At 43.2% G+C, this 23,552-nt stretch overlaps 3 protein-coding genes across 3 annotated transcripts; 2 read left to right on the top strand and 1 right to left on the bottom strand.

Moving 5' to 3' along the window:
- The first annotated feature begins 405 nt into the window (after positions 1–405).
- Positions 406–8,860, top strand: LOC123103631 (CST complex subunit CTC1). Its single transcript, XM_044525276.1, has 16 exons — positions 406–1,487; positions 1,594–1,712; positions 1,786–1,860; positions 1,967–2,042; positions 2,137–2,199; positions 2,501–2,578; positions 2,670–2,870; positions 3,606–3,710; positions 4,449–4,709; positions 4,828–5,145; positions 5,230–5,829; positions 5,899–5,990; positions 6,785–6,980; positions 7,160–7,277; positions 7,414–7,742; positions 8,056–8,860. The coding sequence occupies exons 1-16, from the start codon at positions 450–452 to the stop codon at positions 8,221–8,223; spliced, it is 3,837 nt and encodes a 1,278-aa protein (XP_044381211.1). The 5' UTR covers positions 406–449; the 3' UTR covers positions 8,224–8,860.
- Positions 8,861–9,475: 615 nt separating this feature from the next.
- On the bottom strand, positions 9,476–12,319 carry LOC123103632 (RING-H2 finger protein ATL48). Its single transcript, XM_044525277.1, has 2 exons — positions 12,033–12,319; positions 9,476–9,850 (listed from the first exon to the last, which is right to left on the bottom strand). Exons 1-2 carry the CDS (start codon positions 12,148–12,150, stop codon positions 9,663–9,665), a joined length of 306 nt encoding a protein of 101 aa, XP_044381212.1. The 5' UTR covers positions 12,151–12,319; the 3' UTR covers positions 9,476–9,662.
- A 4,789-nt stretch (positions 12,320–17,108) lies between these two features.
- LOC123103630 (probable serine/threonine-protein kinase PBL28) lies at positions 17,109–20,536 on the top strand. Its single transcript, XM_044525275.1, has 6 exons — positions 17,109–17,924; positions 18,036–18,316; positions 18,462–18,652; positions 19,178–19,648; positions 19,733–19,855; positions 19,975–20,536. The coding sequence occupies exons 2-6, from the start codon at positions 18,247–18,249 to the stop codon at positions 20,176–20,178; spliced, it is 1,059 nt and encodes a 352-aa protein (XP_044381210.1). The 5' UTR covers positions 17,109–17,924; positions 18,036–18,246; the 3' UTR covers positions 20,179–20,536.
- The last annotated feature ends 3,016 nt before the right edge of the window (positions 20,537–23,552 follow it).

Raw genomic sequence — 23,552 nt, 5'->3', positions numbered from 1 at the left:
GGACAGTGGTATTTTCAACCCACTAAAGTCCAAGTCTTAGACTTGACACTGGTGCTCGCATTTTTTTGGATTTATTTCAGACCTTCCAGCGATGTGCGTTTAGTGGAGTTCCTGTTGACTACGAAGACGTCTGTGACGATTTTATCAATCTTAAGATGATGTGTTAGCTCAGCCTCTCAGAGATGCTCGTAGAGGTAGGGTATACATACGTGCGTTAATAGGATAAGTGTATGTACGAGCGTCTATACTGGTTAAAATAATTACTTTTTTCAGAAAAAAGAGTTGCTTTGAACACGGTGAAACGCGAGGCCCAGCTCATTTGACCAGTCAACCCACGATCAAGTGGGCCGCACACCGCCACTCGACTCCTCGTTCTCGGTTTCACTTCCCGCCTACTCATCTTCCCTCCTTTCCAAACCCACACATGCCCTGCAGTCCAATCCCTAACCATGGAGCCGCCGCCGGAGGCATCCACCCCTCGCCGGCTCGCCGTCGCCGACCTCCTCCGCCTCCGCCGCCCCACCACTGGTGCATCCTCCCTCCTTTCCCCCTCCCCCTCTCATTCCCCCGCCGCCTCCACCTCACAGCCCCGCAAAAAGCCTAAGCTCTCCGCCGCGAATCCTGCCCCTACCACCGCCCCCTTCGAGCCAATCCCCCATCCCGTCCTCCTCGCCGGCACCCTCTCCCTCCCTTCCGCCGCGGACTGCCGCAACCACTGCCTGTCCCTTTCCGACCCTTCATCCGCCGCCTCTGTCTGTTGCTACCTCCTCGATTTCAATCCCGCCGCCATAGGCCGCGAGATCCTCGTTCTCGCCTGGAACTACCTTCCCCCCGTCCGCCAGCACGAAGCCGGCGTGCTCGAGGCAGTCCGATGGCGCCTGGCAGAGGCGCCCGGTCCGGTCCATGCCCCTGGCTTCCTGGCAGCGATCCCGCTTAATTCCGTAGACGCGGAGCCTGCTTTACCCACCCGCGGCCGCGTTTTTGGGGTTGTGAGGTCGGTGAGCGTGGTGTTCAGTGTGCCGCATGCCACACAGAAGAGTGACTTGGTCGGGTTTATAGCGGAGATGATGTGCTGTGGGTGCCGCCAGTGCAAGGTATCACAGCCAGAATCTGACCGCGGTCACAGGTTTGAGATGGAGAAGTTTGTATACTTTGTGGATTTGGCAAGCAGATGGCGGCCCGTGCTGGTGCGACTGATTGGCAGGCCGGTTTCTGTCACGGGGCTGAAGAAAAAAATGGTCTCCGTTGGGAAGAAGGGCTCGTACACCATGTTGGTGTCATCAGCGGAAACAATGGTGTCATGGTGCCCATCCTATGTTGGCGTTCCACCATTGGATGAGTTGCCAGGGAAGTGCAGTGGAGTGTACACTGGGGTGGTCTCTGGAATCTACATGCAGGGTATGTTGGTTGAGCTGGATGAGACCGCGTGGCTGCTAATTGATGATAACCGGCTTGTGCCGTCACATTCTCTTCGAGTTGGTGCTGTTGTATGTTGCTAATTTGCAGTTTTGAACTTTTGTTTGCAATTTCTTCATTTTTTATTAAATAACTTTAAATGCCAGTGTGTGTCTGACTGTTCTGGTTCTTTTGTAGATTTCTGTGAAGAAATTCCGAGTGGTTCGTCTAAATTTTGCTTGGACGACAGTTGTTCTACTTGGAACATGCAGTAAAACTAGCATTACTATAAATGCTTTCTCTGTGGTGGACTCGAAGTAAGATGCGAATTTTGGCATATCAGTATCTTATGTGACTGGCATCACTCAACAGTTTTTGCTGTTGGTGCAGATGTCATACAAGAGCAGAGAATGATGGTCTTTTGGGCAAGTCTGTTAACTTTTTGGAGCTGCCCGGTAAATTTTGGTATGAATTTATGATAGTTCTACTTCTCCATGATATGTTTACCATGATTGAAAAGGGGCATATTTGTTCTCATGGTATGGTCATCTTTTGTTCCATCATTTTACAGGATGTTACTTCTGATATCATGCTTTAAACAGAAATTCAAGTTAGATTCCAAGAAAGAGATCTGGGGGTCAAAAAATGTAACTTTGCTAACTGGAGTAAATAGCATATTGCCCCATTGCATTTCCTGCTAATTTATTTAACTTAATCTCTTGAACTGCAAGGTACCAACAGAAGCAAGGATTGGTTCACACCTATGCTGCTAAAGTTCCCTCTTCAAAGGATTTCAAACCTCAGGCAAGCTCATTAGTAGTACATGTGTTTCAAACAACGAGTAAATAAATGCAGTGTTGCTCTGTTTTGCATGTACATAACAGCTGTTTGGTTCACAGTGTAAAGTAAACTAGTCCACCTTTCTTATTGCCTTTCAAAAGACACAATATATATTTGCTCTGCTAGCCTTTCAGTCTCATCATAATATTTCCCCCTGAAACATATATAAAGGATGTTTGTAGACTAAACGGTCTTTCGGGAACCCTTTCTCATTGTTTAAAATCTATTTTCCGTGTGGATTGCTTACCTGAATCTGGTTGCGCAGCATGATTTCCTTATGAAATTCTGCAATCATGATTGTGGCGGTTCAAGCACAGGATCAAAATTGGAAGCTTGTAAATTGGTAATGGTTTCTCCTTTTATTGTACACGGTATGAACGAAACTAAAATTTGTTTTGGTTTTGTTTATTCACTTACCAATTATTTTTGGTTAGGCAATACCCTTCGCCAATTTTATCTGCAAGGTGGAATCATTGTGGATATCAATGATGCTCAGATTTTGGAATGACACGGAAGAGCTGGGCAAGAACCTGGGATCTAACCAGTTTCTATGTGGTGGGGTTTCCCATCCTGGTACCAGCAGAAGGATAATTTCAACTGGCGATCTGGGCCTTGTATTAGTGGGATGCATGAAGGTCACTTAAGAATTTATGGCATCTTCTTAAAAAATAATCATATCGTTTTTTATTCAGTCCATCTGTCATTTTAAAGTACCAGAAGTAAAATTCATGTCACCAATTGGAGGTGAAAACTCGCTTAATCAATTTATATAGATAGATGAACACTCATATTTTGCATTTGTTGTGGCATCCTGAAAGCTTGTCATAAACTGTCCATGTATTATTGTTGGCAGATGCTTTTACTTTTGCTGGCTTGTTATTGAATGTAATTTGCATGCAGACAAGTTTATAAACATATTATGTCAATTGATTTGAGGATACCATGTTGCCAAGTGTCATTTTGTTTAGACTTTTGAAAGTATAGGCTGGGAGATAGTGAATGTCTTTCAGTTTCAACTTCCCACAAGGCTTTCTGAAGTAAAGATGTGGCTTGTAGATGGACTTTCTAGGTCTACAGTCTCGTCGTTTCTGCTTTCCTTTGCCTTTCGTTTTGGTTAGCCTAGGCTTGTTTTTGTTGCTGTTTTCCCTTTCCTTTTCTTTCTTTGGTTGCGTTGTAAGACCCACGTCATCTTGATGCTTTCTTCTAATACAAAATGACATGCACTTGGGGTCTTCTTTGAGGAAAAAAATGTTATTTATATTAATTGTACAAACTGCCGAAGTTAGTTGTGTGGATTACTTGGTTTCATGACCTAATGTTAAGATCTTGGATTTTGATGCACTTGCTGACCGTGTCTTTGATGCATACAGATGTCCTCACTGCCATTGAGGCTGCAGCTGGTTGATGACACAGGATGTATAGATGTTATTATACCTGATCTTCCGCCAAATGTTTGCATGAACGGCATCTATGAGGTGATTGTCATAATTTACTGTACGACATTTCAGAAAAAAGTGATGCATGCCGTGATTTAAGTCAGTTATCGATTGGCTTCATCAAATTAACATTTATGGTACTAACTTGAATGTCAGAACTAAGACCTTAGTACCTTACTGTTAAGAAATAGTACAACACATGTTATAGTATGAATAAAACTCTGTTCTGTTCAATTTTTTATAATTCTTTTCTGTAATAGAATAATAATTCATATAAATACAACTTATGGGATTTTGCCTAGAAATCATGAAGCATCAACCTGCCTAATCAAGGTCAAGGGCTCAAGTCATTCAAGCACTAGGAGTTTTTTTGGCACATATTTGTTGGTTTAACTTTCTGTACAGACCAGTAAACTGAGATGAATAGTATGTACAGTTTGATGGAAACTCATGTTCACAAGATTATATAATTTTATAAATTAGAAGTCTTGCATATGGCAGAATAACTCATACTAAATTTCTCAGCAACTCCTAGCATTTACAGTTTCTGTATTTGTGTTTGATGTACTAACGTTTCTCACATTTATGTAAACTGAAATGAAAAAGTATAGTGGAAATGGTGCTACTGGTCTTCCTCCACAATTAGCATTTTGAGCTTGTTAGGCTTTTTTATATGTTCTGCTTTGTGCTAAATAAACTACATAGCTAATTTAACATTGTTCTCAACCATTTTATTGTGCTATAAGTTCAGCATCTGATTATCCTATTGCCACCCAGATAAATGATTGCAAATTAGTCCTTGAAGGCCCAGTGGCGTACCTAGATCATTATGGTGTTGCTGATCCACTATCCTGTAAGGCTGTGTTTCAGCAGCTCTCGTACCGAAAAAGAGTGCATCATCTCAAGATCTACCTTATAGTCCACTGGAGTGAATTAAACCACATTGGCCCTCCCTCCCGAATTCCTTTGCAAACTAATAACTCCGCCAGGCTGTTCCACCTTCTGAAAGTGTCGCACATTTTCCCCTCAGTCAATAATGTGAGTAAACTTTTTTTGCATTCTGCTGATAATCTTGGCGTTTCTAGCATCATCATGCCCACAATTAGTGACTAACTGACTCTGTTCTCATTATGTCATTTTGCCATTGCAATTTCAGCATAAGAACATGCCAGGTTCTGGCCTGTATGCTGAGGGTGTGATAGTGCCATACAATTTAAAATTTCCTGATCAAGATGCCGAGAGCTTTAAAATGGCAAGTACTCGTTCACGTTCTGATTCGAAAGTGTCTATGGAGAAACCATGTCACATTCCATGCTCCCTAAGCTTCAGAACTACCAGTCTTTCTGGCAATCTTGTGTCTACCTATCCCTGTGGGTCAGATGGTACTGTTCTAATTGATACCGTTGGTGAACAACGAGGTTGCCCATCAAGGATCTTATTGGAGTTCAAGGAAGGATGTTCGTTTAAGTACCAGGTATAGTTTTTATGATGAAGCTTGCTTTCAACATTTAACCTTAATATATAGCTACAATTACTAAATTACCTGATGAAACAACAGTTTCTGCGGATTGGTGGCTACTATCTTCTCGAATGCCCCACTGATAGTTTGAGGTTTGCCATGAAAGGCTGTGGATGTTTTCAAGGTGGTAAAATTTCACTGGATTCTCAAGATAAAATTTGGAGCCTTGCCATTACCTTTAATGGCAATATAAACGTCAAGCAGGGTATCGTAGATCAGTCTATCGGAGTTTCTTCATTGGGGGTGGATGAGCCATTATCCAAAAATACCTTCCACAATGAGATAAAATTACTACAGTCGTGGAATGACTTTTGTCGATATTCGGATTTTCATTTGAATTTTTATTGTGAAGCATTGAGCGAAAATATGAAAGTATATGACATCATGTGTTATGTATTGAATGGATTGGGCTCTTACTCAATTGAAGTTATTAGTGTCTCTTCATGCATTGAGATTATGATGCATAAAAAGTCTTTTGGTTCTTCTAACTTGCAAAGTCAAAAACTTGTTCAAGGAGATTTAATATCATTACATGGGAAAGTAGAAAATATCCATTCACATGACTTTAAGGAGCGAAGACTTGTGCCTGGTAACGACAAGCGAAGTATATGTATCCATGTTGCTGATGATAATCAAACGGTAATTGACTAGGTCATAATTTTCAATTAGTGCTTAGTTTGGCATTCAATTTAATGGCATTCATTGCAGGTGCGTCTCTCTGGATACTTAAGCAAACATTGTTATCCCATTGGCATAGGACCAGGGGCAGCAGTGACATTCCACCGCGTCCTCTTGACACAGTGTGTTGTGCTCCTTTCATTACTGGTTTACCATTAAGTTTTATATTTCATTATCATGTTGATAGTACTGATGGTTTGTCCACATAATGTTAAATTGTGACTGGATCGTAAGAAATGCTGCAACATGCCTTGTGCCCTGCAAATTTGAAATGACATATTTTGAGCTTTCTAAATCTTATATTTCATTTTCATGTTAAGTTAGCTGTAAACAAAATGTCTTCCGTAGAGTTATATCTATTGCTTGTATATTTGACGTTGGGACTTGGATGACAAAAAAGGGTCTCTGCATTTGCATGATTTCTACTAGAGGTTAAGCTGAGGATGTCCTTGATAGAGTGGTGTTGTGCTCTATTACCAGTAGAAAAGGATGCATCTTTTATTTGGTTTTTGGGAGGGTGGTCATTAGGTAACCAATAATTTTACTTTTCATTATTTGTAAGGGAAGTGATCTGTGTAGAATGGGAAATGCTATATGCAGGAACTTGATATGCAGCTAATGTGAGGCCTGACCTGAATTTTAGTGTAAAAGACCTATTTATCGACAACTGCTAAAATAATTTGGTACACTATTCTTCCAAACACATCAAGTTAATTTGTCAAGTCTCTTGTTAAATGTGATGAATTATAATTATAATTGTTAATTCATCTTGCTATTCCTGATAATAGATATGATGGCCTGTCCACATTGTGCTAAGTTGAAACCGAATCTTAAGAAATGCCGCAACCTACTTTGTGTCCTGCAAATTTAAAAAAACATCTTTTTGGCTGTCTAAATTTTTGTTTTCTGGCTACAGCCGTGAAGTACTTTTAACCCCAGTAACATACATTGAAGTTACATCCATTGGTCACATTGAAGTGAATAGAGAACGAGCCACTTCCCCACTCATGCCTGGTGGCTTAAAGGATGATTCACTGAGCACAGTTTCACTTTGTCTGCTCTCACACCACAAGCATTTTAAAGACTGTACGCCCATGCGATTCCACTGCAGGGTAGGTTATATTCTGCTTTTACTTTGCCCATGTATAGGTCTCAGTTGCACCACCTCTTAACCGTTGTTGGGCGCATTGACGCTTGACAAACACTGAATGATTATAGTTCAGATATTGTTTGTGACATTCCAGTATGCTCAATCATTCTCGCACTTGACGTCTCATTTTTGTTAATACAGGTAGTTACTGTCCATTTCTTGGTGTTGGACAGTTGTTTAAATGATTCTCAAATTTCGGAATCAGTTAACCAGGGTAAAATACCAAAAGTAAAAGTTCCACTAGCTGGGTTAATTGTTGGTAAGAGGAGCAGGCCAACTCTAGTATTTCTGCAACAATATCATAAATTCGAATTTGTTATTTTATCCAAAGGGATGTTTTGCTTTTCTTTTATACATGAAGCATCATCTATATAACATATTCTGCTTTTTAACAGATAATGGAACATCTTTGTGCTGTTGCTGGGCCGATGATGCAAGGGCTGACCTTTTGCTTAGGCTGCAGGAAATTGCCATTCTGGATGCTTCTGTTAATTTGAAGTGTTCAAAAGGTCGAAACAATGCAAAAATACAACGGACTCTTGGTTCTTGCCTAGAAAAAATGTTGAAGAAGCACAAAAAAGTTATTGTGAAGAACTATGGAATTCCTCCCGACATCTCTTGTCGAGACTTGGAATTATTATCTGATGTTGGTAATGTCTTAAGTAGCCTGGAAGAGGAACTTTTGAAATTTATCGTCCTCAATGCCTGTCGGAATGGAACTCTGGTGAGTTCATGTTTCTTTTATCAAGTGAACATTAGAACTTTGATTGAGCTTTCATCAGTTGCATATGTTATCTAGCAAACAAACTACATTATATATAGGCATAATGACATTGTACTTCTAGAATTGTTGTGCACCATTATACTCTAGGAAGTGTGTAGCCAGTCTGTTGGTTGTGACTTCTATACGCATCAATTAGTTCAGTCACGCCAGATGCTATTTGTTGTTTGGGTTGGTGTTGAACGAGGGAATCTATCATGACTCTTCTAGGATTGCTGGAATGAACGCCGTTTAATGAGTTTTAACACCTTTGCAGAATGTTATCGCATCAGCCCTTGATGCAAGTGCAATAAATGGATCAAATGTGGAACTTCCTGATGTATATCCAGCGCACAACATGCAGAATTTCTGGGTTAATGAAATAGTTCAAGTGGATCCTTTGGAAGAGGCCCGGAGACTGTATGCCAGTTTGGAAAACAGATGATGTTAATTGCACAAGTGAATCTTTGAGATACCCAGGTCCCTCATAATAATTTGTGAAGAACGCACGAGGGGCGAGCAGTCCACTGGGTCAACACCCAGCCATAGTCCACTGGGTCAATGCCCAGTTATATCTCCTGTATTTTGCCCATCAGGGTGGTGGCTTCCAGTCTGGCGGTACATGTTCTGGGACATACTCCGTCTGGAAGTATACATGGAGAGCCATGTGGTCATGCAAGTTATAGATGATTCTTTCTGGTGGGAGGGCGACATATGACTGAACTGACAGATGGGTGGGTTATGTAAAGCCGATTCCATTCTTCAGGCTTGTGCATATATGTGGATCTGTTTTGTCGTCGGAAGATGACATTTGATGAGATCCCATGGGTAGGGTTTCTTTTTGCTGGTAGTCAAGTGTTTTGTATAGTCGGGATGGCAATTGCCAAATTATTATGGCAAATGAAGTGTTGTATAGTTGGATATTTGTTATGCTCATTGCTACCGTAACCTACACCCTTGCTCCGCACTGAAAAACTTAGCAAGAGTTGATGAAGCGTGGATGTGGTCTGGTCTGCACATTTTGGAGTTCAGGTGTACCATTTGGATGACGAAGCGTGAGTGAAGGAGTGTCTGTATTTTAATTTCTGTTTAACGGTGAATGCATTTCTTCCATTTTGCTGATATAACTGATACCAATGCATTGTTCATCATTATCTCCAATTTACTCGCAAAAAAAAATCTCCAATTACTCATCAGCTCATTCCTAAGGGCTGGGTGCACCAAAGGAACTCCTACTGATGGCAAACCTAGTGACAATTTCCATTGCACAGCACCATTTTTTTTCTTTTTCTTTTGAAACGGTGGCAAAAGATTTGCCTCATCTATTAAATAAGAGGGGAAATAGAGTTTTACAAGACATCCACCATCATGGCATGCAATTACTCACACAACACAATAATCCCTTTCTTTGCACCCGCAGTAATTCAAAGTTTGGCCTCCTCGCCGAGTAAGCGCAATAAAATTGGCGTCGGTGCACTTTTTTGCAGAAAAATGTGCGAGTTCCTCTCGTTCCAGATAGTCCAAGTGACAAGCACCAGTGTTCAGCTCAGCATGATGAACAGAAAGAACACAGCAATGTCACCCCATTGTGTTCAGCTCCGGTGCACGAGGAATAAAAGGATTGACGTAACACACAATAGGGAACAAGAGAAAAACGCTTGACTGCAGAACACAATAAGTAACACACAACTGGGGCGGAGTCAACGAATAAAAGGATTTATTCTTAAGCCTGGAGATTGCGCCAAAATTACTTCTAGTTAGCCAAGCGTGAATGACAATAGTTAATCCCCAGGACCAGGAGGCAATCGAACAGCAGAGCCCCAGGTGAAACTTCAGTACATAAGATATGCCATTCCGTACACCACAACCACTATCCAGTCAAGTTCATGGGCTAGACCCTTTCTTGAACAACTTGATTTGGTCACCATAGTAGTATGCGCTGCCGACCATCAGAGCAACCGTAACGCCTTGAGCAACCACACGGGCCCTCATCAGCTTCTGACCCAGCCGAGAATTCCCGTACCGGAAGCTGACCAGGCCAGCTGTCAGGACGCCCGCAGTGACCAATGCACCTGAAATAGAAGGTAGGTTACACACTGAAGAACAAAACAAGGTACATAGATGAATTAGCACCCCTAGTAGTCTTATCCCAACCCAAGTTTCCATTTGCTTTGGCATAAGTAGCACACATCAAAGGGCAAACATAAAGCAATGTTATACTTAATGTTCAATCCAGAAAATCAATGTTATACTCAGCATGTACATACAAACAATAAACATGATTGCAGGATCCAGAACATGCAGCTTCACATAAGATTTCGAAATTTTGAATTAGATTTGAGCAAAGCAAGATATGAGAAGATCAAAAGTGTTCTGGAAGCTATTAGGACTTGCTACTAATCATTTACAACAATACAGTTACACATAGCTGACATATAATTATTATTCTATAATTAACAACCCCTTGAAGAAGCTTCAAGCTTCATATATAAGCCAAAATAATCCTTAAGACTGTCAGGCAGTTAGGCTTTGTTAAATTTATAAGGGCATCTCAACTTCAAAGTGAATGAAGGATATGATGCTTAAGAGGAGTGTGATTCACAGGGTAATGCACATCCTCCTTTCTACTCCCTCCGTCCGGAAATACTTGTCATCAAAATGAATAAAAAAGAATGTATCTAGATGTATTTTAGTTCTAGATACATCCATTTTTGTCCATTTTGATGACAAGTATTTTCGGACGGAGGGAGTAATGCATAATACCCCTTAAACATCTATTCTTTATTCCATAAGCACAGCATATCAACTACATCTGTCCTACATTGACTGAAGTTCACATAGTCTATCTTTGGACAGTGAGCCTGATTTTCCTTGACTATCCCACCTATCTCATTTCATTTCCACCAAATAGTTCAATGGTCACACCATTGCCTCTCTTCTGATACACCCTAGCAACAGTAGTAAGTGACGATATACTTCCACAGCTACACATATTAAGATCATTAAATGTTGAAGCCAAGTTGCTTCTCCCCTGGCTCACAAAAAAGAGGAACTTGAGAAGCCAATTTTATAAGATCACAAACATATGAACCATCCAAAAATCAACGTCATGAGTCTCTTGGACATGTGCTGTGCTGATTTCTCAGCATTCTTGACGCACATCCGAAGTGAACTACCTCACTGGGCTCAGCATATCTAGACTACTACCTCACTGAGATAAGGGTAAACTACCCATGAGCCGTGCACAGCAATATGCTAGCATATTCGACCGCAAAGTTCTGTACTAGAGAATGCAGTTCTGGTGTGTTGGTTGGTTCAGTTCCTCCCTGCGTGTTGGAGCTGACCAAAAACGATTGTAATGCTGTGACTTAATCTATATAAGTGTCGTGTTCTAAAAAATATATACAGTACAACACAAAGCAGCTGATACACACAATGCACATCTAGAATGACAAACTATGATTATCCTACTCTATACATCTACAACGCTCCCATTATCAGTCGGTGATTCATAGACAGCCGCCAAGAACTAATTGTTATTTTTAAGTTAAAATCTGCTACACCGATACCAAAGTTACTCTAATACTCCAGTCTATATCTAATCCACCATAAATCTGAAGTGTGTATGTTGCCCATGGAATGGGAAATGTGATAGTTGCCCGCGAATTCAAGTCAAACTCTTAAACATCACGGGATATTGCCCTCATGCTAATGAAATCTAAAGCTCCAACGGGTCACGAAAATAAAGGTTTCGACAGATGGCTACTGAAGCAGGATGTTGAGAGTACCATCCCAACTAGTTTCTATTTTCACCATCTCTTCACAGTTTCACAGGGCAGTTCACAGTTACTAACAAAAAGCTGACTAGATATCATGATTTACAGAAGTACTGTATATTACCAGCGCAGTTTGGCAAGACAGTCATCATTCAGTCTTACACGACATGACACCATTTAACTCTTCACAGCTAATATTTTATGAACCCCAAACTAGATTATTCTTGACCCCAGTACCACTAAAATAGCACGCACGATCTTTGGTAACACCAGCCATAGATTCGTCACTATCCATCCACGCCCAAAGATCCCAACAATCGCTGTCCTAACATCGTAAAACAGGAGCTCGAAATCTGGCCCGTAATTCCGAACTCACAAAGTGACCCGGCCAAACATAAGACCCGGCCGAACCTACGACGAGGCGATCGATCGATCCACGATCCTGTATAACATAGCGAGGGACGCGCGCGGGGCGTACCGATGGGGACGAAGGGGTTCTTGACGGGCTTCTTCCCCTCGAACGGGAACTCGTCAAACTGCGGCATCGGCGGCGGCCGCGCGCTGCTTCCTGCGGCGGCGCCGGAGCCCTTCTCCATTCGCGTCGCCTGGGAGGAAAAGGTGGAAGGGGAATACGCTTTTCCGAACAGCGGTTTGCAGGGAGGAGAAGGGGGAGTCGGCCGCCGGTGAGTTCCGCCGCTCTTTGGGTGGTCAGGGGTGGTTGTAGGGCCGTCCGATTGGGATCCGAGGGTGCGGGTTGGTTGGGGTTAGTCGGGAAAAGCGAAACGTGTATGTGGTGTCAGATGTGCCAACCGAGCTGGTGGAGCCCGGAGGGATTTGACCTTGGATCTTTCTCTTTTCTTTTCAGTTTTCTGCCAATTCAAAGGGTTTTCTTTAGGATTGGAATCCTTGGTCATTTTTCCTACGTTGGTCATTTGATTCGCATGATTGAAATCCTTTGATTTTTTTCTTAGGATTAATCTCCACTCTACTTTAAAGGAAAAATTTCAAACCTCTTGGTAGAATCCCGTTGTTTCTTTTGTGTTGTCAAACATCTTTTGATCCAAATTCATGTAGTGTTTGAATCTATATGATCAAGTGGACACGCCACTTGAATCATGCGTTTCTTTCTTTCTTTCTTTCTTGTAATTTTAGAATCCTCCGAAAAAAGAGGCTTAAAATTCACATCATCGTCAAAAAGAAAGAAAGAAAAGATTTACATCTTTAAGGGTGTGCGACTTGTAAACATGTTAACTGAAAGTGCAGATGATTGAAAGTTGATGAGATGATTTAAAATTTAAATACAATTGATTTTAAACAAAATTCGGATCAACACACTAATAGGCAACACTATTATTTTAAAGGATAACTATGAAATCAATATATTTTTATTCCTCCAAGATTGAGCGAGATCCAATTTTAGTTCATGAATTAAAAAAACAAAAGAAATTTGATCCTAATGGCAACACTAATCCATTCCCAAAAACCCACTAAAAAATTTAATTGCCAAAAAGGGACGGTGTCATAAAACCCATCCCAACACTTAATTCCCCAAAAGTTTTCCTTTGCTATTTCTTATCCTTTGGCAAACACAAACCCCATTACAACTACCTTTCCGTAAAGTTAAAACCTTGATATTTATGATGCAAACCTTTCAAACTCAATATATAAAAAAAAAATCAGACACAACATGTGGTCCAAATGAAGAAAATATTCCAAATAAACATGATGAAACACATGACCATACATGGAAATTATATTGCTCAAGACATTGCAACATGCCATAAACTCTTCACACAAGTCTCCCCATCTACGTGTTGCATCACTCCTTAGTTGTAGAATTATTCATAGAAATTCACAAATTGGAGGAAAGGAGAAGGAAAATAAAACATTAATCTGTGGATGCTATGTTGAATAGATTGTAGGTGGGAGTGGGCATCGCACGCCCCCGGAGGTTCGGGCGTGGGTCGAGGTTCGAGGTCGCGAGTGTCAATCTTCGCCTTAACTGAAGCTCCTGATCGTGACACGTAAGCTTGTTGCGCCTCGGGTTAGGATGCGGAGATGGGCATCACGGAAATGGAGGAGCCTAGAAGCGACTAAGGTGGTCGACACCAATTCCTCTGAGGGAGGGTGGGGGCGTAGCATGGACTATTTGTTTGCTACTCATCGGTGGCTCGAGGCTCGACTCGGTAGTGGGATATGAAGGTGTTAGTGCTGCGGCCAGTCAGAGGGGGGGGGGGGGGTCGGTGGGATGGAAAGGGGTGCAACAGTCAATGGCCTTGAATCGTGGTGAAAGTTGGGACTAAAGTTTCCTCTGCTCAAATTTCAGGAATTGGATGGTGAAATGTATATTCATTCCTTGTCTCTTTTGATGATTTATGATAAAACCATTGAGATGACTAAAACTTCATTGAGTTTATTTTAGGTTTAGCATGTGATGTTAGGGTGTATCAGGTTTGGTTATAAGTGGAAGATCATTGGTGCCCCCATAAACAAATATTCTAGTGGTTGTATTACTCAAGCTTTTAGTATGTATTTTCCTAGGCTTTTGGTGAATCGAAGATTCACATTGAGTATAGAACAACTATACTATTAAGAGGGGCACAAGAAAATACTTTGGTTCAAACTCCAAGAACAGATCCTAAGCCAAAGTTATCCAGATCCACTCTGCGGCTAATTTTTGTGTGAGTTTCTCTAAGCTCCAGTACCTTCGAAGTTTCTACTTCAGCTACTACCGATCAACTTAGGGTTATTCACACTCAGAGATCAAGCCTAGTTTCAATAGGATGAATTTGACCTTTCTCTTTTCTGTTTAGTTTTTTTCCTAATTCTCACTTGTCTCGGATCTAAAAAAACTCAACCATGGGAACTCCTTGATTCAAAATTGAAACTCAGGTCATTTATCCTAGGTTGGTCATTTGATTTGCATAATTGTAATCCTTTGAAAAGTTCCTTATGAGTTATCTCCACTCTATTTTGAAAGAAACTTTCAAATCTCTTGGTAGAATAATGGTGTTTATTTTGTGTTGTCAAGCACCTTTATCCAAATTGATGTATTGTTCTGATCTATTGGATCAACTGGACACGCCACTTGATTTATGCGTTTTTTACTTTACTGTATTTTTAGAATCCTACGAAAGAAAGAGGCTTAAAATTCACATCATCGTCAAAAGGTGTGCAACTTGTAACATGTTACCTGAAAAAAACTCAGATGCATTGATTTTAAACAAAATCCAGAGCAACATAGTAATAGGCGGCCCTATAAAAAGATAACTACAAATTGCGAATCATTTTGTAAATAACAATATCTTTTGTTCCTCGAAGAATGAGTGAGATCCAGTTTTGGTTCATGAACACAAAAGCAAAAAATAATAATAATCCTAATGTCAACACTAATCCATTATAAAAAAACGTACCAAAATGTAATTGCCAAAGGATCCTTGCTTTGGGAGGTGTCCGAAAGTTTTACTTTGCTATTTCTCACTTCTTTTGACAAACATAAACCCCCATAACATGTTAATTCAAACCTTGATATTTATGAAGCAAACATTTCAAACTCATTATCTAAAAAAATTCAAATTCAAATTCAGACGCAACACATGGTCTAGGTGAAGAAATAATCCAAATAAACATGACGAAACACATGATGATTACATGGAAAATCTATTGGGCAAGATGTTGCGACATGTGATAAACTCTTGCACAAGTCTTCTCATCTATCAGTTGCGTCCTTCAGTTAGTTTGTAGAATTATTCATAGAAAATTGCAAATTGGAGGAAAGGAAAAGGAAAAACAACATTGGAGAGGACCCTAGAGCAGCGGCTCTGACACCGCCGTGATGACATCCCTTCTGCCGGGTGGCGGCTCCTTGTGATGGTGCCTGGGTGCGCGAGATCATGGAATACCCAACCCGGTTTGTCGCAGGAGGCGCGTGGCGGCCGGAGCTTTCTCCGGCGTCGACGACGCTAGATGGGGGAGAATCGCAACCCTATGGTGTATATAGATCGAAAGTCAGGGTGGTGGCTCTGGATGATGGCGGCGACACTGACCTCACAGTTGGTGGCGATCTAGCTGACTGCGGGTTCGGGAGGTGTGGCTGCCGGTGAAAACTGCGCCGACTTTGGCCATGGCGGACGATAGGCGGCGTATTTGCGCTATTACCTTGAGGAAGGCATCATTGCTGGGGAAACCCTAAATCTGGGTCTTTCGGATCGGACGATGGCAGAGTGCGGGGTCGTTCTCCCTCCCGGGGCATTGTTTTTTGGAGCAAATGTTGGCTGTAGGTGTACTGAGGTGGAATGGCGTGGTTTCTTCCGAGTCGAAGACGGCGATTCCCAGCGACGTGGTGCAGCGGGGTCTCGGCGATGGACTCATGTTGATGGATGCGCGCAGGACGATGGCACTGTCTGGCATTGTGATGGCATCAACGACAGGCCTGCCTAGGTCTATGCACTATTCCTGTCCTGAAGATGGGTTCGTGGAAGATGGCGGTGACGACTTCTAGAGCGAGCGCATGCGATGCGCGCTAAGGGTCTGCTGGATCGGTGCTTCGATTTTAGATGACGTGTCTAGGTGTAAAGTCAGGACATGCGACCATAATCATGGTCACCGTCATCATCAAGCTTATAGGTGTGGCGGCACTTATAAAATGACTTCAATGGATCAACGTTTTATATTGTATTTGTAAGACTTTGTTGAATTATTTAATAAAAAATAGTTGTGTGGATCCTTCAATGCAGAGGCCAGGGTTCAACCTCCTTATCTAATAAAAACTGGACTCAGCTCTCTATATTTCTTTAATTAAAAAAATAATTAGCTCCACAAAGAAACCTAAAATGATACATAGTTTCTTCTATGTAGCCTTCACAAGTACCTAGCTCTGCACATTAGGCAAACTAACCTGTAGTTGAATGACTAGGAGGATAGTGGTATCCAAAGCCCATCAGGACTCACATTATTTCTGGATTTATTTTAGACTTTCGGTGTTCTGCGGGAGGAGATGTTTCCGTCGACTGCGAGGCGCGTGTGCTGACTTCGTAAAATCTCAAGATGACATGCCGGCTCGGCCTCTCGAAGGTGCTCATAGGAGTAGGATATACGTGCGTGTGTTTATAAATGTGAGTATATGCTCGTGTATGTGAACGACTTCGATTGTACTGTGTTCAAAAATAAACTCCGCACATCAGGCTAGGCCGGATTTGAGATAAGTGGCTAAAAGCCTAAAATATAATATATGGTTGCTCGAACTCGTCTCGCTAGATCGGTAGATCCAAACCTAACCTTATCAACCGATCAGTACGTCAGAGCCACTAACTAGGCTGCTCCGGCCCTATGCACTTCCATGTAAACATCACAACCAAACCGCACTTGTTTCACCTTGACTAGCCCTAATCCTCTGGTTTTCCCGTCGGCAGTTTTCTGATCAGTGGAAGTTTGGTGATTTGTCGCTGAAGCCTCGGCGGGCGACCACCAACCTCTCACCTATAACGCCCCGCGACACGTTGCCATCGGCGAAACCGCGCATGGAAAATGCTTAAGCAGCACACTTTCTTCTCCCTCTCCACCCGTCGTTTCACCGCGTCCAAATCAAGCCCAGGATTAATCCCCCCTCCCCTTTAACCGAAACTCAAAAGCGCATAACAACCAGTTGGGTTGCAAGCTTACATGAGTCATGAGATCATGCTGAATATTATGCACACACACACGCAAATGAAGATTTCTGCGGGTTCAGAAGGGAGAAAAGCTTCTTTGGCAACGGCTACATCGCAACCACCGCCACCTCTACCACCGCTCCTCAGTCCATGGTCGCCATCAGGCCCTCCGTTTCTTCCTCCCCGACGTCCCAATCACTCACCATCCCTCCAAGTTCCGCTCAACCATTTCCCCTTTGCAATGCACCAACCATTTAACCAATGAGCCCTCCTTCCAATCCACCAAACTGCAAGGAACAACTGACACCCAGCTCTCGCTCCCTCCCCGGCTTCCGCCTTCGCCGGCAAAGCTGATCGCAATCTCACACTGCTGATCGGCCAGTGATCACTGGCCCATCGTCCGTTTGGATCCGGGCATTTCTTGGCACATAAGCACCCTCCTCCTCCACACGCTTTGCTACTCCAAGCATGCTTGCTGCCCATTCCTTTACTTCTTTGCCAACGCTAGTAGGAGCCTCTAGGTGGCGCGTCTCCTCCTAGCTACGTAGCTCCCAAGAGATCAACCATCTTATCGCCCTAGGTTCTTATCTCTGAATCCTTCGCACACGCCTGTGCTGCACTGCACGCACCCCTTTGTCTCGTCCTCTCCTCCTCCTGTCCTCTTCATCTCCGTCCGGTGAAGCCTCGCCGCGCCGTGCATTCAGGTCTCACGATCGGTTCAGGTGCAGCCTTGTCTCGTGTGTTCTGCTTTGTCCTGTTCATCGTGCGCTTTGCTTTTAGGTGGCGCTGGGATTGATTTCTCTGCCATGGTTCTGAATTTCTGATACTTGCAGTGGCAGCCATTCTTCCGGCACATGCGCCTTTTGTTACAAAGGAGGTGCAGGGGAGACTGTGTGCCTTGGGCTGACTGGAGCAAGGAATATCTTTGAACCTTTGATCAAGGAAAGGTATATTGGAATTGGATACTTCTGGTTACAAGCAAAAAAGTTGTGACGACAACGACGAAGGCGCAGACCGCAGAAAGCCTTGGACAGTAATCTCAAGATGTTCAACAACATAGTCTCGACGTGGAACAAGAGGAGGAGAAGCAAATCGCTTGACCAGTTGAATCCTTGTGAGTGCAGCCCTCTGTTTCCTTCACACTTTGTTGTTGTCGGCAGAGTCATTTGTCACTGTATATGATCATATGTTTCTTCAGTGCAGCATCTAAGGCTTGGCATGAGGAATTTGATCATCTCATCTGATTTCTGCTTCTGCAGGGGTGTACAAGACGGCCGAGCTGTGGCAGGTGAAGGAGCCTCTGCCGCTGCCGGCGCCGAGGAAGCGCAACTGCTCCATGGTGTTCACCCTCAAGGAGATGGAGGAGGCCACCGGCATGTTCAGCGACAAGAACCTCATCGGCAAGGGCGGCTTCGGCCGGGTTTACAGGGGCGTGCTCAAAGACGGGCAGGTAAGTTCAACTTCAGATGATGTTGTTGTTTTGTCTCTTGGTACAGTTTTCAGATTACTGAGTATGGGCAGAGTCTGAACACTTTGAAAGCAGATACGTCCCTCAATTTCAGAAGATTGTGGTGTTTTTGTCATTTAGCTTTTTATGTGTGTTCTTCAGATTACATTAGTGTTAGCACCAATGATTCTGTTGGGAAGAGAACTTCCTCTTTGGTTCGACGCATTTGTCCCATTGATTAAGTGCTGTAGGACACACACACCCCTGACCTGAACGTGATAATCACGTCCGGCAGACAGCCAAGATCAGAGTGGTGTGACATTTGCTCTCGGCATCCATGTCAAGAAAAGCATCTGCCAACCACCAGTCAAATACGATCAAACACCAATAAATTCCAATGATATGTCATTAGTAGCACCGAATGCGATGTTTCATTCTCCCTCCCAGTTTGTAAATCTGTCACCACCTACCTCGGTATGCCTGGTTTCGGTCCAACTAATGCGTTCTTGCTGCTGTGAATGGATGAAGATCGTGGCCATCAAGAAGATGGACCTGCCGACGGCGAAGCAGGCGGACGGCGAGCGGGAGTTCCGGGTGGAGATCGACATCCTGAGCCGGCTGGACCACCCCAACCTGGTGACGCTGATCGGTTACTGCGCCGACGGGAAGCACCGGTTCGTGGTCTACGAGTTCATGCCCAAGGGCAACCTGCAGGACGTGCTCAACGGCATCCGCGGCGAGGTGCGGATGGGGTGGGGGCAGCGGCTGCGGATCGCGCTGGGCGCCGCCAGGGGGCTCGCGTACCTGCACTCCACCACCGCCGTCGGCGTCCCCGTCGTCCACCGGGACTTCAAGTCCAGCAACATCCTCCTCTCCGACCACTTCGAGGCCAAGATCTCCGACTTCGGGCTCGCCAAGCTCATGCCGCAGGACCTGGACCTGTACGCCACCACCAGGGTGCTCGGCACCTTCGGCTACTTCGACCCCGAGTACGCGCTGGTAATGCCCACCATTTTTGCAGAACTCGCCGTGCTGGTCGGGTTCCTGGCGACACTAATGGGGATTCTTCCATCTCGCGTGCAGACGGGGAAGCTGACGCTGCAGAGCGACGTGTACGCGTTCGGCGTCGTCCTCCTGGAGCTGCTCACCGGCCGCCGCGCCATTGATCTCAGCCAGGGGCCTCAAGACCAGAACCTCATCGTCAAGGTACTCTCTCTCTCTCTCCCTCTCTGCCGGCTGCCCCACCTGCATCGTCCGGCGCTCGCCGGCGTCCCCGGCGCTGCCGGCCCTCGGCTGATTCTGACTGTCCGGCTCGTGCTCTGCAGATACACCAGATGGTGGGCGACCGGAAGAAGCTGCGCAAGGTGGTGGACAGGGACATGGGCAAGGGGTCGTACACGCTGGAGTCGGTGTCCATGTTCGCGGGCCTCGCCGCGCGCTGCGTGTGCTTCGAGAGCGCCGGCCGGCCGGCCATGCAGGACTGCGTCAAGGAGCTCCAGCTCATCATGTACGCCAACATGAAGATATGAGGACGTTTTGAGATTCAGTCTTGGAATTTTTACTCGAAGAAGAAGAGGAAGAAGATGGCGAAACTTGTACAGAATTTTAGTACTCTTCCGATCCATATTAATCGTGGCTGGTCTAGTACAACTATATACTAGATCAGCGACAATTAATATGAATTGATGGGAGTAACTTTTCGTTGCGCCCGATGTTCATGTGCATAGTGGTGGGATTGTTTCAAAGTCCTGAAACGAGAGGGCTTAATTTGTGATGTCCAAAGAAAATGGTGTCCCAAGGAGAAATCTGCCCTGTCGTCAACGATTGATGGAGGGAACAAGTGGTTTTCTTATTCTTTTGAATTTGTACAGATGGTTAGAATCCTGACTTTTGTATTATTGTGATGCACATTGCCACTTATATTAATTATTAAATAATATACAAAATAAAGTCAATCGCGGCGAACCATTATAAGATACTCCCTTGCTTCCGTCGCAGTCGTCCATATTGGTTAAATTTATTGATTAAACTTAAATATTAAAAACACGGGTGCACTACATTATGAAATAAAGGGAGTATGAAATTAACAAATGTAACTAAATCTACTTCTTCCGCAACCAACACTTTCAAGAAGATATAAACGTCCTGGCACTATCATTATCACAGTCTAGACAAAGATTTTCATCCTAGTTGTAGAGACTAGCAATGAATATCGACACAATAGCAAGTAGACACCTCTTCAACAAGGTAACAACGCAAATTCGTCACGGCTGAGCCCGACCTATAAAGGTCAAGATAAGAGTTTTCACCCGAACTTGAAGCGTGTTCTAATCAACACACCGATGACAGATTGTTCGATAGTCGCATCCGCTGGCATTCCATGTCAAAACAAAAGGGTACAAATAGATTGGTGGGACATCTTTCCACCTTAGACCATTGCCACTGGCTTTAGGGGTCTGTCCATGTCTCGGTGTGGAACCGACCACTACCATTCCACACCGGCACGAGTCATATTGCAACATTCACCATATTGTTGGAGACACTAAAGTGCTAGATGCCAGCGAAGAACCACTGGTGGACCCCTTACTCATCAATGTCATACGCTGCTACTAGCACCACGAACACCCTCTTGCTATGGCCGTTCCCCTCACAATAGATGAAACTCCATTTGAGTTGCCAGCGAGCACCCAAGGCATGACATGTGACCACCACCGTTGTGCCTGCATATCACTATTACAGTTTAAGGATATTCACATGGTTCGGACCCAAGCGCACATAGTTTCCAGAACCATGTGCTTGAGTGGGTTCGGAATAGGAGGGGGGGGGGGGTCCATCATTGACCAAAGAGAAAATGTATGTGATGCGTGGTGGTTTCCAAATGGCCGCAAAGTGTACTCATGTGTGATTCTTGTGAGATTGGCACACGCTGCATAAGATAAAATAGTTTGTGAAAGATGATGCATCGCAGACAATTATCAAGTATCAATTGTGTACGATGTTATTGTAGTTTGAAAACAGTTTTTCATGACTAACTGTGTGTAATGTGGATGCCACTAGCACATGATTATCTTTGTACAAATGTGTACGATGAACTTGTCTATCGCAGTCAAGCTGTTTAAACGAAACATGTGCGTCATTAGAGTTCGGGGCTGGCAACTTTTCATCAAGAACCGTGTGCAATTTATGTCCAACAGTAGGCTATTAGATTCTATATGATTTAGTTACTGCAATAGCTAATACACCAGAAAATACATGTCAACTTGAAGGCAAGAAACTGAACGTATTTCACATATATCAACACACATACAACATATGTTCAAGAATTACGAGCATCAAACTAAGTGAAATGATCGAAATACAACAACTAGCACCATTTTGGCATTAAACACTTAGCAACAATAACTTTAGAGATGATGAAGAGCGAAGTGAAAGATATTTGGGTTGTTCTCGTTATTGAAGAAGCGAAAGACCCATATTGTGCCTTTATTCATGTGGAAGGATTTAACAACCTTAGTCCAACCCCTTGTGATGACTACCTGCCCATCCTTCACCATCTTGAGGAAGACATAAAGTTCTTTGTCATGGTAATCTTGGTGGGATACTTTAATTTTTCTCGCCTCACCAGGAATCATGTAGTTTGAGAGCTAATCCTCAGTGGACTGCTTTAAAAACTACTAAAACAGGAATATTCGGATATTATGGTCTACAAATACAATGTGAATGGGGAAAATCTATATTTCTTACCATCTCGAAATTCATTGTTGTCTTGGATAATGCACAAACAAAGAGTTTGAGATCTCCCGTGTGTTTATCCCAACAATCTTATTTAGTCTCTTCACTTGGCCCTATTTCAAGAATACCTCATTGCCACATGACCCATACACAAAAGGGTCAAAGCGTGGATCTGTACCCATGTCATATGTAATTGCATGCACGAGATCGTAAATATTGCAATGTTATTTGAAAATTGCACGATAATATAGAATAAGCCATATAAAGATGTTGCTAACCTCGATGGTGAAGAGAAGAATCTCCTATTGTGACCCTGCAAGAAGTACATGCATGTTGAGGTGAAACAAGAATTAGCAGACTATCAATAATATCTTCATTACGAAGACTTAGCAAAATATTATACCAAAATAGTATATGGAATAAAGCATATCAACATAGTTTAAGATTTCCATTGATTGTTAATTCAACATGCTTACAATCAAACACTAAATATAATGACATTGCCTGAAGGAACTTTGAACCAGACAATCCATACTGTACATAGAGACGTCCACCCCATTGAACACATATTGTGCATGATTCAACAATAGAGGTCATATAGTTAAACAGAGCAATGCATTGCTACCTCTTGAGCACTGCGTTGGTTTTCCCCGAAGAGGAAGGGATGATGCAGCAAAGTAGCGTAAGTATTTCCCTCAGTTTTTGAGAACCAAGGTATCAATCCAGTAGGAGGCTACGCGCGAGTCCCTCGTACCTGCACAAAACAAATAAATCCTCGCAACCAACGCAAATAGGGGTTGTCAATCCCTATAAGGCCACTTACGAGAGTGAGATCTGATAGATATGGTAAGATAATATTTTTGGTATTTTTATGACAAAAGATGCAAAGTAAAATAAAGGCAAAGTAAATATCAAAGGAAATAACTAAGTAGTAGGAGATCAATACGATAAAGATTGACCCGGGGGCCATAGGTTTCACTAGTGGCTTCTCTCGAGAGCATAAGTATTCTACGGTGGGTGAACAAATTACTGTTGAGCAATTAACAGAATTGAGCAGAGTTATGAGAATATCTAGGTATGATCATGTATATAGGCATCACGTCCGAGACAAGTAGACCGACTCCTGCCTGTATCTACTACTATTACTCCACTCATCGACCGCTATCCAGCA

This window comes from Triticum aestivum, chromosome 5A, assembly GCF_018294505.1.
Source record: "Triticum aestivum cultivar Chinese Spring chromosome 5A, IWGSC CS RefSeq v2.1, whole genome shotgun sequence".
Taxonomy (NCBI): domain Eukaryota; kingdom Viridiplantae; phylum Streptophyta; class Magnoliopsida; order Poales; family Poaceae; genus Triticum; species Triticum aestivum.
This window is presented reverse-complemented; position numbering and strand designations above follow the sequence as displayed.